The sequence below is a fragment of the Podarcis erhardii genome (genome assembly GCF_964252035.2).
Source record: "Podarcis erhardii genome assembly, chromosome: 2".
In the NCBI taxonomy this organism is placed as follows: Eukaryota; Metazoa; Chordata; class Lepidosauria; order Squamata; family Lacertidae; genus Podarcis; species Podarcis erhardii.
This window is the reverse complement of record NC_138498.1, coordinates 127,340,510-127,358,477: the sequence shown is the minus strand read 5'-3', so window position 1 is coordinate 127,358,477 and position 17,968 is coordinate 127,340,510. Positions and strand designations below refer to the sequence as shown.

Below are 17,968 nucleotides of genomic sequence, written 5' to 3'. Positions count from 1 at the left end.
GATTAATGGCGGACTTTTCCCGGAGCTCCGGGAGAAGCCTGCTCCGCGGGTTCGGGTCCTGCCGCTACGGCGAAGCGGGGACCCTTAAAAATTACAGGTGGAGAAGCCTGTAAGCAAGGAGGCTCGGCGGGTACCATTACGACCCCTCCGAACTGCGAAAGAGCCTTTTTAAAGGCTACGGAGCGGTGTCGGGGGGAGCGCGGTGCTGAGAGCCGCTACCCAGCCTGTGGAGCGAAGCCGCGTCGCCATTATCGGAGAGCGCTGATTTCTTCCTGCAAATTGACTCCGAAAGCATCTACTCGTGAGTAGGATTAAAAGCTTAAATTGGATTTTAAAGAGTAAAGATTTAAAGACTTAAATTGGATCTTAAAGATTAAAAGATTGGCCACCACGGGAAAGGCACAAAAGGGAAGTCTGCCTTACCGCATTGTAGAGACAAGAGAGCAAAGAGACTTTTAATCTGAAACCTTTGAGGATTATATTTGAATAACAAATCCATTGCCTAAAAGCAAAATAGCGGGCAGGAGCGGTGAGGGAGAACTGTCACTGAAACTATTTAACCTGCATGAAAGGGAAGAATAGAATTTTATCCACTGCCTTTGTTTTCCTGGGAGCAGACTGCTTTTTAAAAAGGGAAAAATTTTGAACTGTTAAGGAAGTGAGCCTGGAAAGTAACTGGGAAAGATACATTGTTGAGGACTTTACCTGGACTGCTACATATGGAAACTATTTTTTTTTTTAAAAAGTGCTGGAACTGGGGATTTTTTCTCTGGTAAAAGAGATGGAGGGGGAACTTTGAAACATTATATTAGTTGCAAGAACTGTGAACTGTAAATCTAAGCTGTGAGTTCCCCCCATAGAGGAGACTTTGTTGCATTGTGAGAAACAACTAAGCAACTAGAAGCTGAGCCACTGGAAATTTACTAGTAAAAACAATTCTAGGAGTGTGGGACTGACCTTGGCCTGGCTGATAGTGGCATGGCAGATGGTAAAGGAAAAATAGACCAGGCTCAGGAGAAAAACCTCAGATCCGGCAAAACATACAGTACTACACAGTCAAGAAGGGCCTCAGTTGTAGGAGCAGCTGCAGCCCCGCAAACAAAACCTAAAGCTATGTCTGCAGAAGATGCTTTGACAAAAGTTCTTGGAAAAATAAACGAATCTCTGGAATTTTTAACAAAACAAGGGACTGACACAAGTAAACAAGTAGCTGAGATCTCAAAAAAACTGGACTTGAATACTTCCAGCTTAAAAGAATTGGGAACTCAAGTTTCTGCCAATGCTCAAAATATTGGAAGGCTCCTTGAGGAATCAGCTACTACACGAAAAATTGCTGAGGAGGCAAGAGAGATTGCAACCGAAACACAGGGAAAAATACCACCGGTTGTAAAGAAACTGGCGGACCATGACTTATCCTTTGCTATGATAGTTCTTCAAAGGAGGGATCGCAACCTAAGATTAAGATTTGTCCCAGAAAGTGAACAGGACAATTTGGCGGACTTTATTACAAAAGAATTTTTTGACTATTGGCAAGAAGGCCTGCAGGGGGAGCAGCTCAAGATCACGAGTGCATTCAGACTTGGAATAAGACAGAAAAAGAATAAACCAAGAGATTGTTTGACTACTTTGGGATCAAAGGAAGAAAGAGATAAAATTTTAAACTTGCATTATCAAAACACACTGCAAATTGAAGATTCTTATGTGGAGATTTTTAAAGACATCCCAAAGGCCATTTTGGATGCAAGAGAGGACTACAAAGAACTGGTTGTACTACTGAAAAAAAGCAGAAACTTCTTCAGGTGGGAATTCCCCCAAGGCTTATCTTTTAAGTACAGAGGAAAGAAGGTCAGAATAAAGACACCGAGTGATAAAGATAAATTCTTGAGAGACTACGGAGAAGACCTAGTGAAGGAAGCAGAACTTGGAGAAGAGCCAGTAACATCAGGAAAAGGACTACTGGACGTGGCAAATCTATCGTTTGGACTACAGCCACCAACAGATGAAGAGCAAAAATTGGGAGCAGTAGGAGGAGTAAGTAAATAATCTCATCATGGCTTTGCGACTACTGAGTTGGAACTGTAATGGCCTGAACATTCCTCGGAAGAGGAAGAACGTATTTCATATTTTACAGAAACAACAATTGGACTTGATTTGCTTGCAAGAGACACATGTGACAAGAGTACACAGAAAACTACTTATCAATAAAAAACTAGGACATGAATTTATCTCATCAGACAGAGTGAAAAAAAGAGGAGTGGTTATATATGCAAAGGATAGATTGATGCCGAAACAAATATTTAAAGATGAACAAGGAAGATACCTGGCAATCGAAATTCAGTTACAAGGTCAGAAATTTCTGATTTTAGGAATTTATGCACCAAATGAAGGCAAATCTGAATTCTTTAAAAAGCTACATGAGACTTTGTTGGATTACATGGACTCAAATATAATTTTGATGGGAGATATGAATGGAGTTTTATCTACAAACATGGACAAAGCGCAAAGACAAGTAATTTCTTAAGACTGAAGGTTACCAAAAACATTCTTTGAAATGACTGACAATATGGACTTAGTTGATATCTGGAGATTAAAAAATCCCCTCGAAAGAGGAGGAACCTTTTTCTCTGAAGCTAAAATGACCTGGACTAGAATTGACCAAATATGGGTCACTAGAGGACTGGCATCGAAGATAAAAAAGGTAGAAATCTGCCCAAAAACTTGCTCCGACCACAATGCCGTGAAGATGGAAATGAATCAAACAACAGCTGGCACATTTAGATGGAGAATGAATGACTCTTTATTTAGAGATAAAGAATTTTGCAAAAAGGCCCAAAAAACACTAAGAGATTACTTTGAAATTAATATGAGGACAAATGTGGAAAAAAGAATAATCTGGGACGCAAGCAAAGCAGTTATGAGAGGTCTCTTGATACAACAAAATGTAATAAAGAAGAAAAGTCAAAATGAGAAAAAGGACAAGATTTTAGAAAAGATCAAAGAAGGAGAAAAGAAATTGAGATCAAAACCAAAGTCTCAGGAGATCTTGCGAGAAATTAAATTATATCAAATTCAATATATGGAATTGATGAATCAAGAAATAGAATGGAAAATCAAACAAATGAGACAGAAAACGTTTGAATCTGCTGATAAATGTGGGAAATTCTTGGCTTGGCAATTGAAGAAGAGACAAAAATTAAATACGGTGACAAATTTAGAAGTGGACGGAAAGAACATTAACAATCCAATTGAAATTAGAAGCTGCTTCCAGAGATATTTTAAACAACTATATGCAAAAGGGCCAGAAAAAGAGACTGATATAGAACAATTCTTGAAGAAAAATGGGATGAAGGAAATTTCATGTCAAGACAAAATACTTCTGAATCAGAAAATAGCTGAACAAGAGATAGAAGATGCCATTCAAAATATGAAACTAGGCAAATCTCCGGGACCTGATGGACTGACTTCCAAATATTATAAGATTTTAAAAGAATGGCTAATACAACCATTGAAGGAAGTCTGCAACGAAATTCTTGAGGGGAAAGAAGCACCTGATACGTGGAAAGAGGCTTATATCACGCTTATACCGAAGACAGAGACTGAAAAGACCCAACTGAAGAACTACCGCCCAATATCTTTACTAAATGTGGATTACAAAATTTTTGCTGACATTCTAGCTAAAAGATTGAAAAAAGTTTTGATGGGGGAGATTCATAGGGGTCAATCGGGCTTTCTCCCGAAAAGGCATTTATCAGATAATGTAAGGAACATAATAGACATTTTGGAAATGCTAGAAGTGAATATAAATACAAAAGCTGTTCTGATATTTGTGGACGCGGAGAAAGCCTTTGACAATATTTCTTGGACATTTATGAAGAAGAATCTCCATGGGATGGGGGTAGGCCAAGGTTTTGAAAACGGTATAGGCGCTATTTATTCTGAACAAAGAGCAAAGCTAATTGTAAATAATGTTATTACAGAAGAACTTAAGATAGAAAAAGGGACACGTCAGGGGTGCCCAATTTCCCCACTGTTGTTTATTTCGGTGCTGGAGGTTCTGCTGAATATGATAAGAAAAGACCAGCTGGTTAAAGGGGTTCAGGTCGGAGCGAGACAATATAAACTGAGAGCTTTTGCAGATGATTTGGTACTTACATTGCAAGAGCCGGAATCTAGTACGAAAAGGGTTCTAGAATTAATTCAAGAGTTTGGTCAAGTGGCAGGATTTAAATTAAATAAATTAAAAACTAAGGTATTAGAGAAAAATCTAACAGTAAGAGAGAAGGAAAAGTTTCAGGATGAAACAGGTCTAACTGTGGTTAAGAGCGTAAAGTATCTGGGGATTAATATGACAGCTAAAAATGTGAACTTGTTTAAAGACAACTATGAGAAATGTTGGAACCAAGTGAAAAAGGATTTAGAAATTTGGGCTAACTTGAAACTTTCTTTGTCTGGCCGAATAGCAGCAATTAAGATGAATGTACTGCCTAGAATGTTATTTTTGTTTCAAACATTGCAAATTGTTGACAAGATGGAGTGTTTTAAGGGATGGCAGCGAGACATTTCTAAATTTATCTGGCAGGGCAAAAAGCCCAGAATAAAATTTAAGATTTTAACTGACGCAAAGGAAAGGGGAGGATTTGCCCTGCCAGATTTGAAACTTTATTATGAATCAGCAGCTTTCTGCTGGTTGAAGGATTGGCTGCTTCTTAAAAACACAGACATTTTAGATTTGGAAGGTTTTAACAACTTTTTTGGGTGGCATGCATATTTGTGGTATGACAAAGTGAAGATTCATAAAGGCTTTAAAAGTCATATTGTCAGGAAAGCATTGTACAATGTGTGGATTAGATATAAAGACCTACTGGAGAACAAAACTCCAAGGTGGCTTTCATCAATGGAGGCAAAAGCTGTGAAAAGACTTAATATGGAGTCCACATGGCCGAAGTATTGGGAAATTTTAGAACAGGAGGGTAGTAACTTTAAATTGAAGAGTTTTGAGAAACTAAAGGATAAAGTTAGAGATTGGCTTCACTATTATCAAATAATGGAGGTTTACAAGATGGATAAGAAAATTGGTTTCCAGGTGGAGAAATCTAAACTGGAAACAGAATTGTTAGAATCCAATACTAAGCACTTATCAAAAATGTATAACTTGCTGCTGAAATGGAATACGCAGGATGAAACTGTTAAATCAGCTATGCTCAAGTGGGCACAAGATATTGGTCATAATATTATGTTCGCTGACTGGGAAAGGTTGTGGACCACCGGCATGAAATTCACGGCGTGTAATGCCTTGAGAGAAAATATTATGAAAATGATATATAGGTGGTACATGACCCCAGTCAAGCTTGCAAAAATTAACCACTTGTCAGATAACAAATGTTGGAAATGTAAAGAGAATGAAGGTTCATTCTTTCACCTCTGGTGGACATGCCCAAGGATTAAGGCTTTCTGGGAAATGATATATAACGAAATGAAGAAGATGTTTAAATACACTTTCCTGAAGAAACCAGAGGCCTTCCTCCTGGGCATGGTTAGTCATGTGGTGTTAAAGAAGGATAGAACTTTGTTTTTATATGCTACAACAGCAGCAAGGATTCTCATTGCAAAGTATTGGAAGACATCAGACTTACCAACCCTGGAAGAATGGCAGATGAAGATGACAGATTATATGGGACTTGCAGAGATGACGGGCAGAATCCGAGACCAGGAGAAAGAGACAGTGGAAGAAGATTGGAAGAAATTTAAGGACTATCTTAATAAGTACTATAAGATTAAGGAATGTTAGATTGACGTGGATTTAAAAAGATGGTGGTTTTCAGAGATATTAGAGTATGAAAAGGAATGGAATTTGTTAAAATTTTAGGGAAATAAGGGAATGGAGTTGCTGACGGGATAATGAAATTAGAATACAAAACGGTGAGGTATGAGGAAGTCGGGGAAATTAGGTTGATAAAATAATTTTTGGAACTATACTTGTTTTTTGTTTGTGTTTGTCTTTATTGTAATTGTTTTGTATTGGTATGTTTTACTGGAAAATTCAATAAATATTATTCAAAAAAAAAAGAAAGCGCCTAGCATGGGGGAACCTACAGGTAATGGCTACTCATCTATTTCCTGCCCATGCTCTGGGTTGCAGTTTTCAGGCTCAGGGACAGGACGGTGACTGGTTTTGGCACCAAGTTCTGTCTATAGGCCCCACTGAGTTCAAGGGGTTCTACCTTGAGGTCACTACTGGACAGACCCTGCCAGCCTTAAGAAGTGGGGCGAGGAGCAAACAGGGGAAATTGAAACCACTGGAGAGGTTTAGAAATGGGGCTTCTGTTGGGAAGGGGCTGCCCCATTTGTGCTTCTCCAGGGGCAGGAGAATATCTAGGGCAGGAGAATCCCTGCAGGGCCTCTGAGGCTCCCTTTGCTTCTTCCTCTCTCCCAGGACCCTGCAGCTTCTTTTGGCTCCTCGACTCCTCAGGAAGGATGAAAGAGACGGATCCTGCAAAGCTAGCAAGGATGGAAGGGGGAAGATGGACGGTTGACCTGGTCAGGCTGTCTCCCGCATCCCTCCCCACAACCTCTGAGCGCTCCCTCCCAGGGACCTCCGAGAGATCTGGTGAGTCTCAGGGGAGGGGAGATGGGGACATGGAGGGATGGAGCCGGAGAGGAATTGGGGCTTGCTCAGCTAGGGGGTGGGGGGAGGCAGGCAGGCGGATGGAGATGGAGAAGGGGGGCACCTTTTCGGGCTCCCCCACCTGCCTGCCTGCCTGCCTGCACCTTTGTCTCCTGCAGGCAATTTGAGCTAGGAATAGATCACAGCTCCCCGGCCAACGTGATGAATTGGCAGCTCAAAAGGTTTTAAACCAGTTCTGTGATCTGTCAGACAACTCACTGATCAATCACGCAGGAAGACACAACTCTTGAAAGGAACCTTTCAAGAGGCCTCTGTGTATTGCTTTTTTCTTTTCTTTTTGGAATAACTTTTTATTTGCTTTTAAAAACAAGGATCATAGGACTAATAAATGATACAAATATGTAGGCCAAGTCTTCTCATGTCATTTGTATTTACAATAGCAGAATAAATTTGACGGAATATCTATAACATACAGTTCATCATTAGTGGTCAGTGTATGAGTCCTGGGTTCATGAATTGCTTTCAACTGAAAAAAAAGGGGGAAACAGAAGAGAACAGAGAACATTCAACATTGCAAAACTGAATGCCTAGTCAGGAGCTCTTGTGGCCGTTGTGTTTAGATGTTCCGTTGTGTTCCTCTTCTCTTACCAATGAAACAATACAGAGTTGGTCTTCTCATGAAAATGGGAGGGGGGTTCAAAGTGAAGAAAATGATTTGCGTATAAATATAGACCAACCACATTGAGGCAACTGCTGATGGGGAATGGGCAGGTGAAGATGTTGCCGTTTGTTTCACACACAAGGCGTGGACGTTGGATGATAAGAACTGTTTTGAAATCTCTATGTGATGAACCTCCACTGTTTGGATGGAGACCAACAGCACCTGGGATTCTAACATTCCCACCGTGAACCCTGCATGGAGGGATAATGTGGTGGTCATGTAGGATTGCTATGAGGAATTATGAAAAATGAAGCAAGCCATTGTGCCAGCGGTGAAAGCATCGCTTTGACTGGGTTTGAATCATTTGACCTGATTTCTGATAAATCCCACAAACCTCTGCCCCGTTTTCTCTATGCCTGACTGTCACGTATAAAGCATTCTAATACAGACCAGGCATCCTGGGCCATAAAGATAAGGAGGTAGCTCTGATGCAGCTTTGTTAGTCTTTAGGTAGATTTTGGGGCCAGGAAACAGAGTTCACAAGGAGATGGTAAAATGCCTCTCTTTCCTTGCCTGTCCTTTCTTTCCTTTTACTGCCTGTTTATTACCTCTGGGTTTGCTAAATGCATTCTTCCTGGGTTCCTGTTTATTTTAGCCTAAACATGTATTAATGCTCAAATAGCAAATAGTTCTTTGTAGTTAAGAGGCCTCCTCTGATCTACTTTGTCCCCACGTGGGGATTTTTTGAAATTCTCACAGGAAATCAGATTGGTTCTTACAAACGTTATGTTAAAGTTCTTTTGTTAATAAAAACGGACTGGGCCAGGGAGTGGGGATCGCACTTCCTCCCAGAGTCTTGCTGGTCAAGCCTCATGTCTATTGTATTAATCAGGTCCAGTCCTTCCTTTGCCTTCAGAACGCAACAGGATAACAACTGTTTTCTCTGTGAATGTATTTCATCTAGTCATGCCTTTTCAAACAATAACCAGGCTTGTCTTAACTGCCCAGGACTTCTAAATGTCAAAACAAAAGTTCTGTCAGGTTTGTTTTTGTTTCGGCTTCTGTTTGCATTTGATTGACCAAAGAGATGACTGACCTTGGAGATGGAGTGGATTCCAGGATTGAGTCAGAACAAAATCTATCCCAGATAAAAGCCAAGCAATATGTCAGTTAATACCAGGCAACTAAGGAAGTGAGAACTATAGTAAGGCCTCACATCTAACTCCCTTCAGTTCTTCCTCTGTCACAAGCATTCATTAAAAATGTTCAATAATCTGGAGTTCCATTTCTTCCTGAGGCACTAATTTGCTGCTCTCTTCATTGCAGATGGTGATGAATTGGAAGAAAGAACAAGGGAGAGCCCAACAGAATCCACATATCGGAGAAGTCATCTAAATATTCTATGTGTGGAGAGAACATTGGTCAGAGCTCCCAGTCCATCTCCCATCAAGGAAGGAGCTTCGTTCAGAGGGATACCATCACTTCCCATGAAAGAACTCACAGTAGAGAGAAATTGTATCAGTGCTTGGAATGTGGAAAAAGCTTCAGTCAAAGCGAGACTCTCACTTCCCATCAAATAATTCATACAGGGGAGAAACCCTATCAGTGCTTGGAGTGTGGAAAGAGCTTCAGTCTCAAGCACAGTCTCACTTCCCATCGAAGAATTCATATAGGTCACAAACCATATCAATGCTTTGAATGTGGAAAGAGCTTCTGTCAAAGTGCCCATCTCACTTTTCATCAAATAATTCATACAAGAGAGAAAAATTCTTAGTGTTTGGAACGTGGGGAAAGCTTCAGGCAGAGTGCTAGTCTAATTGCCCACCAAGTAATTCACACAGGGTTGAAAGCATTTAAGAACTCAAAGCAGGGTGAATAAAGAATAATAAATTCGGAATCTTAGCCAACGCCCTCCAATGCAGAAATCTCGTTTCAAGCACCCGTGACAAATGGCCATCCAAATTCTTCCTAAAAAACCTCCAATAAAGCGGAGTCTACTCCCTTCCAATATAGTTCCTTTTCACTGTCCGCTCTTACTATTGGAAAGTTCTTCCTGGGGAAGCCAGGTGGCCTCTCTGTGGGCTACTGGAAAGAATTAAAGGACAAGCCTCTTCTGTAAAAGATATTATGAACCAAGTGCTGGAAACGGGACAAACCCCAGAAACCTGAAAAGAGGCAAACATTACTTGGATGCCCAAACAAGATAAGGACATAACAAATCCTTAAAATGTCCGACCGATTTCATTATTAAACTGCGACTATAAACTGTTTGTGGACGCTGGCGCTGTGGGTTAAACCACAGAGCCAAGGACTTGCCGATCAGAAGGTCGGAGGTTTGAATCCCCGCGACGGGGTGAGCTCCCATTGCTCGGTCCCTGCTCCTGCCAACCTAGCAGTTCGAAAGCACGTCAAAATGCAAGTAGATAAATAGGTACCGCTCCGGCAGGAAGGTAAACGGCATTTCCGTGCGCTGCTCTGGTTCACCAGAAGCGGCTTAGTCCTGCTGGCCACATGACCTGGAAGCTGTATGCTGGCTTCCTCGGCCAGTAAAGCGAGATGAGCGCTGCAACCCCAGAGTTGGCTACGACTGGACCTAATGGTCAGGGGTCCCTTTACCTTTATAAACTGTTTGCAGCAATATAAGCAAACATATTTGAAAAGTTATGAATGAGTAATTGTATTTTTCGCTCCATAAGAGGCACCTGACCATAAGATGCACCTAGTTTTTAGAGGAGGAAAACAAGAAAAAAATATTCTGAATGAAACAGTGGGTGTATGATTTTTGTGGTTCATGCTGTGACCACAAACATGTGATCTGATGGTGAATTTGGGGTGACCCAATGCAAAAATCCTTTGGATCCATGGGCTTTTACCTCCTCTCTCCCAGGCAGCATCCCTTACCTCTCTTCCAATCCCACCGATCAGCTGTTTCCTTTCAACACTCTCTTCCCTCTTGTTTGCCTTAGTGTCTTTTCCTTAGCGAGAGCAGTTTTTTGCTCCTCCTTTTCTTCTAATTTCTCTCCTTATTGCTTTAGTCTTCCTGTCTTCTCTCCTTGCAAGTTTGCTGTCTTTACCTCCCGCCTCCCAGGCAGTTTCCTTTATCTCTAGCATCCCTTATCTCTCTCCCCGATCAGCGGCTTTGTTTCAACACCCACTTCCCTCTTTTTTTAAAAAAAGTATGATCTGCTTTCTGCCCCTGGGCAATTCGCCCCAGGGACCACGCATTTGCTCCATAAGACGCACAGACATTTCCCCTTTTTAGGAAGAAAAAAGTGTGTCATGGAGCGAAAAATACAGTAATACATATGGACCAAACAGGCAGAAGTATAAGACAGTAACAGATGCACTCAAGAAAAATTTGATTAGATTCCCGTGGGAATTTTCTGAGGGTATCACTTTTACATACAAGGACAGAAGAAAATTTTTAGATCAGTGGACGAGTTGGGAAAATTCTGGAGGAAGTACAAAAAAGAACTAACTGGCGATTCAACGTTGGAGCGAGAAGAAACAACGCAGACACCACAAGAAGTATAGAGAGGCAAGCGCTTGCCACACTCCTTGGCAGCAAATTCCACTGTCGAACAGCTCTTACTGTCAGGAAGTTCTTCCTAATGTTTAGGTGGAATCTTCTTTCTTGTAGTTTGGAACCATTGCTCTGTGTCCGCTTCTCTGGAGCAGCAGAAAACAACCTTTCTCCCTCCTCTATGTGACATCCTTTTATATATTTGAACATGGCTATCATATCACCCCTTAACCTCCTCTTCTCCAGGCTAAACATGCCCAGCTCCCTTAGCCGTTCCTCATAAGGCATCGTTTCCAGGCCTTTGACCATTTTGGTTGCCCTCCTCTGGACACGTTCCAGTTTCTCAGTGTCCTTCTTGAACTGTGGTGCCCAGAACTGGACACAGTACTCCAGGTGAGGTCTGACCAGAGCAGAATACAGTGGCACTATTACTTCCCTTGATCTAGATGCTATACTCCTATTGATGCAGCCCAGAATTGCATTGGCTTTTTTAGCTGCCGCATCACACTGTTGGCTCATGTCAAGTTTGTGGTCAACCAAGACTCCTAGATCCTTTTCACATGTACTGCTCTCAAGCCAGGTGTCACCCATCTTGTATTTGTGCCTCTCATTTTTTTTGCCCAAGTGCAATACTTTACATTTCTCCCTGTTAAAATTCATCTTGTTTGTTTTGGCCCAGTTCTCTAATCTGTCAAGGTCGTTTTGAAGTGTGATCCTGTCCTCTGGGGTGTTAGCCACCCCTCCCAGTTTGGTGTCATCTGCAAATTTGATCAGGATGCCCTTGAGTCCATCATCCAAGTCGTTGATAAAGATGTTGAATAAGACCGGGCCCAAGACAGAACCCTGTGGCACCCCACTAGTCACTCTTCTCCAGGATGAAGAGGAACCATTGATGAGCACCCTTTGGGTTCGGTCAGTCAGCCAGTTACAAATCCACTGAGTGGTAGCATAGTCAAGACCGCATTTTACCAGCTTCTTTACAAGAAAATCATGGGTCACCTGGCCAGTTCTTTTAATACTCTTGGATGCAGTTCATCTGGCCCTGGAGACTTGAATACATCTAAACTAGCCAAGTATTCTTGTACTATCTCCTTAGTTATTCTGGGCTGTGTTTCCTCTGCTGAATCATTTGCTCCAAATTCTTCAGGTCGGGCATTGTTTTCTTTATCGGAGAAGACTGAGGCAAAGAAGGCATTGAGGAGTTCAGCCCTTTCTGTGTCCCCTGTTTGCATTTCACCATCTTCTCCTCTGAGTGACCCCACTGTTTCTTTGTTCTTCCTTTTGCTACAAACATACCCATAAAAGCCTTTTTTGTTGCTTTTAACCTCTCTAGCAAGCCTGAGTTCATTCTGTGCTTTAGCTTTTCTGACTTTGTGTCTACACGTGCTGGCTATTTGTTTGAATTCCTCTTTGGTGGTTTCCCCCCTTTTCCATTTTTTGTACACATCCTTTTTTAATCTTAACTCAGTTAAAAGTTCTTTAGATAGCCACCCTGGCTTCTTTAGGCACCTTCCATGTTTCCGTCTCATTGGTATTGCCTGAAGTTGTGCTTTTACTATCTCCCTCTTAACAAACTCCCCGCCATCATGAACTCCCTTTCCTTTTAATATTACTGTCCATGGGATCTCACCTAGCACTTCCCTAAGTTTTATGAAGTCGGCTTTCTTAAAGTCAAGAAATTGAGTCCTAGTATGCTTGGCTGCTCCTTTCCGCTGTATAGTAAACTTCAGAAGAGCATGATCACTCGCGCCTAATGATCCTTCCACTTCTACCCCACTAACCAGGTCGTCAACATTGGTTAGGACCAGATCTAAAATGGCTGCTCCTCTTGTTGCTTCTCCCACTTTCTGGACAATGAAGTTGTCTGCAAGGCCAGTGAGGAATCTGTTTGACCTTATGCTCTTGGCTGAGTTTGACATCCAACAAATATCCGGGTAATAGAAGTCCCCCATTACTACTATCTCCCTTCCTTTTGCATGCTTGGCCATCTGTTCCAGGAAGGCATCATCTATGTCCTCCGTTTGGCTTGGGGATCTATAGTAAACTCCCACAATGAGGTCCCTGTTATTCTTCTCTCCCTTAATTTTGACCCAAATGCTCTCACTTTGGCTTTGAGGTTCTAAATCTTGGATCTCTTCACAGGTATACACATCCCTGACATATAACGCCACTCCTCCTCCTTTCTTGTCTGGTCTGTTTCTCTGAAATAGATTGTATCCCTCCATTATTACATTCCAGTCGTGGGACTTATCCCACCAGGTTTCAGTGATGCCTATTATGTTATATTTAGTTTGCTGTACCAAGAGCTCAAGCTCATCTTGTTTATTTCCCATGCTTTGCGCATTAGTGTACAGACATTGAAGTCCATTAATCATTCCCCCGTGTCTCTTATTTAAGGATTTTTTCCTCCCACCACTAGGTCTGCGTGCTGTTTGCTCCATTTGGTCTATGACATTTGGATGATCATCTTCATCAATTGATAGACTCCTACCTTCATGAGCACTGTCTCCCTCCCTGATGAGGTTTCTGAGATTTTTGGCAAAAACATTCCTCCCAACCGTTGTGAGGTGCAGCCCATCGCTTGCCAGACGTCCATCTTCAAGAAACCGCAGTCCGGGATCTAAGAATCCAAACCGTTCCTGTTTACACCATTTGCGAAGCCAGCTGTTCACTTCCACAATTTTCCCCTCTCTCCCTGGGCCACGTCGTTCAACTGGGAGGACAGATGAGATGACAATTTGTGCATTTAATTGCTTCAATTTCCTGCCCAGAGCCTCGGAGTCTCTTTTGATCTTCTGGAGGCTATTGCTTGCAGTGTCATTGGTTCCCACATGAAGCAAGAGGAAGGGGTATTTGTCAGTGGGTTTTATGATTCCTTGCAGTCGTTCAGTTACATCTTGGATCTTAGCCCCGGGGAGACAACACACTTCCTGAGACATCTTGTCAGGCCCACAGATCACTGCTTCTGTTCCCCTCAGTAGGGAATCCCCTATCACCACTACACGCCTCCTCTTAGGTCTGGTCGGGGTTCTTCCGTGAGCTGTCCATTCCAAGGTCGGTGTTGGAATTCTGCCTCGGTCAGAGGAATGTGCCTACCTCTCCAGGCACCGGCTGAATTCCTTTTGACCTCCCCCTGCGACTCCCGGCAGGTAAACAAGACGAGGTCTGTATCGGCGATTTTTCCCAGACTGTGAGAAAAACACACCACTGCTTCTCCCTCTCCCTGCATATCCCCAGGGAGGGGAATCAGACTCAGACAGAAATGTATCTACATGCTTTTATTCCTGTCTTTAGCAGCCATACAGTTAAAGATGTCTGCACTCTTTGAACAACAGAGAGAAACTCTAACCCCACCCATGTACATCCTGTACAGGTCATATGACACACACTGAGCTCACATCCTGTGCTCAGTACGGAGAAAGGACTGCCCCTTTCTTGCCATGGCAACAGTCACAAACATCCTGTCTGGCTTTCCAGCCAGCAGCAGCTGGCTTAGCTGCTTCTTCTTGCTTCTGCATTGCTTCTTTATGGTAACATACTCCCCCTAAAGAATCAATGCGTGCAGCGAGCAAAGCTTGATCCAGAGAAGAAAACAAACAGTTGTTATATGTATAACACTCCCCTGTTGTTTCAGTTCCACCCTTGGAACTACCCGCCACTGGTCTTACCAATGTACCTCTCTGGTTGTGTGACTTCCAAGGAATGAGTGCATCTGCATTACCTTGGTTAGCAACTCTCTGTTGTGCCTTTGTCTCTGACTCAGACACAGCTTCAATCTGACCTTGGTCGTTTACAACAGCAACACATGCAATAGCTAGGTTTGCAAACTCTTTTGAATACCTCTTGGGTGGTACACCCTTCGTTGCTCTCTCAGACCTACGTAAGAGGTGCTGCTCTTCTTTGCTTTCTGGTTCAGCCTTTGGACTCTTTAGACTCTTTGGAGAACCAGTACTAATTGTAAACAGTGGTTCGTCCTCCTCTTCTGAGGGTCTAGTCATTATGTGAGATTTCCTCTCAATGACTGTGACAACCGAGCTGTCTGAGCTATCGCTGTCATCATCAGTACTACTGAATTCAATAAAATCATCATCATCATCATCAGAATCATCATCTCCTGTGGGAAATGTGTGAGCAATCACTCTCTCCTGTTCAGGAGCACTCTCTAGGAATTTTGTGAGAATCACCTGACCAGATTCAGACAAAATTACTCTGTAGAGACCCTTTTCATAACCCACAAAAATGCCTCTGGCATTCTTTACTCCACCCAGAGCTTCTGTCCTCACATGAGACCCAAAAACCTTGAAATGGGTAACAGAAGGTTTTCTATGGAACAGTTTCTCAAAAGGAGAACTTCCCAACTCTTTTGAAAACTTTCTCAAGTATAAGTAAATGACATTAGCGACTCAGCCCAGTACTCATGTGGCAGATGTGAACTTAGCAATTGCGCCTCCATTCCCTTTTGCAATTCTTTGTTCACCCTAACACAGACACATCTCTTCCATGCTTCTTCGGAAGCAGCAATTTTGTGTCTTATCCCTTTCTTCTCCAGGAACCTCTGGAAATCCTGTAAGAGAAAAATTGGCTTCTCATCTGTGCAAAGACAATTTATGTCAGCATCATGCATATTTTTAACCTTGTCACAAAACTCTTTAAACCTTTCTAAGGCGTCTTTTGGTCTCTCCAAAAGATAAATCCAGACAAAACCTGTGAAAGAATCAACACATATTAGGTAATATTTAGCATTGCCTCTAGATGGTGCTAGAGGACCAATCACATCAGCATACACGCGCTGAAATGCCCTGTCGACCCTCGAGGTGACCTGTTTGACGTTCTTCTTGGCTACACCTGCAAAAGAGATCATGTTAGAATTACATTTCATGTAATCATTTTGATCAAAAGTCAACAAATACAATCCATCTTTCTCTTTGGCAGAAAGATACAGCTCTCCATCTTTGTAGATCTCGCAGCTCTGATCATCATAGGACAGTTTTAGTCCTTTCTTAGCAATCTGCGATACGCTGAGCAGATTGTACTTCAACCCTGGAACCAAAAAAAACATTGTTTATAGTCAAGTTCAGACTTTCAAGATACACAGTTCCAACTCCGGTCGCTTCCAGCTCCTGACCGTTGGCCTGTTGTACAGCGAAGCTTTGCTTCTTAAACGTCGAAAATAGCTCTCTGTGATGGGTCATGTGAACCGTGGCCCCAGTGTCCAAAACGAAAGAATTCCCCACTTCTGGTGTGGCCTTTAGCAACATCAAAGCCTTTGCAGGCTTCGCCTGTGACTTGGTATGACTTTTGCCTGACGCCTCAGACTTCGTAGAGCTTCCCTTGGTTCCTTTGTGCTGACGTGGCTTCTTACAGTTCCGCTGAAGATGCCCAGCTTGTCCACAATTGTAACATCGGACAGCGTTCAAAGCTACAGCATTTTCTCCAGTAGCAACAGCAGCGGGGGTGTCAGAACTCCGTTCTTGTCTCCCCCTGTCCTTTACCTCCAGTGCAGCAAGTCTGTCATGTTCATTAAGAACCATGGCATAGACCCTCTCCGAGGTTAACTGAGCAGCCGGTAGCGAACCAAGCTGACTGGCAACGGATTTGTAAGTCCGATTCAGGCTGTTTATCACCATGAAGCAAAACACTTCCTCATCCAGACGGAAATTGCGTTCCACCATCTGTTGGCGCAGATATTTCATTTCTGTCAGGTGCGCTTGAACATCTCCATCAGGCGCAAGCCTCAGATTGGTCAGCTTCTCAAAATACAGCAACGCTGAAGAACCTGCATCTCTCTGATGTGTCCTTCTCAGCGTGTCCCAAACCTCTTTCGCGTGCTGTAAATCCTGTATATGCACAAGCTGAGAGGCTGACACACACAGAATTATAGCCGTCCTCGCCTTCACATTCTGTGACTCCCAAGCATGCGTTGGTGCTGCAGGGATGGGGTTCTCAATCACCCCAAAGAGTCTCTGATTCTGCAGCAGGGCCTTCATCTTAATAGACCAAGATGAATAATTGTCATTGGTCAGGAGGGGTGTAGAAGGCAGGGCTCCCCCCTTCTTGGCATCCATTTTGAGTCCTTGCATTAACTCTCAAGCACAAGCCTCTAAAATCCAATAGCTGGTTTGTTTACGCTCTTGGGCACCTGGCAGCTCTAACACTGGCTGCTTGGAAAGTCCCTTTCTAGAGTTCATGAGAGCCTAGTCATAACAAGACGTTGTTTATGCCTCTCTTAGGCATAGCCTGATAGTCCAGCTCACTTTTGTAGCTTGCCACCACACTGACTGGCGTTGCTTAGCAACAGTGCATTCCTTTCTTGTACAGGAAACCACAAGAATTTCTGGAATGCAAGCCTCTTCTCACTCGGAGCTGTTTTTCCAAACGCTGCTCCCGTGAAGCAGAGAATGAATCAATCTGCATTCACCCTTTTAAGCCCGAAAATCTCATACCTTGGGCTCCGTGGCTTGGCTGTCAGCTTCGTCTGGTCAGCTTCTGGCTGCAGAGGATCAGCCCCTCACTTCAGGCTTCCATGGAGCGATGAAAACAGCAGCTCTGCTACTATTTTTGCAGACTTCCATGGATCGGAGAAACCAGCAGCTCTGCTACCACTATTGGAATTCTGCCTCGGTCAGAGGAATGTGCCTACCTCTCCAGGCACCGGCTGAATTCCTTTTGACCTCCCCCTGCGACTCCCGGCAGGTAAACAAGACGAGGTCTGTATCGGCAATTTTTCCCAGACTGTGAGAAAAACACACCATTGCTTCTCCCTCCTCCCTGCTTCCCCAGGGAGGGGAAATAGACTCAGACAGAAATGTATCTACATGTCTTTATTTCTGTCTTAAGCAGCCATACAGATAAAGATGTCTGCACTCTTCACAAACAACAGCAGAGAGAAAAAACAACTCCACCCATGTACATCCTGTACAGGTCATATGACACACACTGAGCTAAAATCCGGTGCTCAATACGGAGAATGGACTGCCCCTTTCTTGCCATGGTAACAGTCACAAACATCCTGTCTGGCTTTCCAGCCACCTGCAGCTGGCTTAGCTGCTGCTTGCTTCTGCATTGCTTCTTTATGGTAACAGCCTGCACATTCCCTGAGGACTGACTTTGCTCCTCGTCTTCATATTCCTGATCGACTGTAATGAGGGAGAGATCCTCA

The 17,968-nt window shown here is 43.0% G+C and overlaps 1 protein-coding gene across 10 annotated transcripts in view; it reads left to right on the top strand.

Annotated features, from left to right (window-relative positions):
• Nucleotides 1–17,968, top strand: part of LOC309334671 (uncharacterized protein) — a 140,479-nt gene that overhangs the window by 30,893 nt on the left and 91,618 nt on the right. For 2 of the 10 annotated variants that reach the window (XM_081849203.1, XM_081849198.1), the window contains exon 3: nucleotides 6,434–6,607. The exons of 6 other annotated variants lie outside the window; for them this stretch is intronic. In XM_081849203.1, coding sequence (XP_081705329.1) covers nucleotides 6,434–6,607 — 174 coding nt within the window. Of the gene's footprint in view, nucleotides 1–6,071; nucleotides 6,096–6,189; nucleotides 6,305–6,433; nucleotides 6,608–17,968 lie in introns of those variants that run through there. 2 more of the 10 variants (XM_081849204.1, XM_081849201.1) reach the window with 2 other exon arrangements.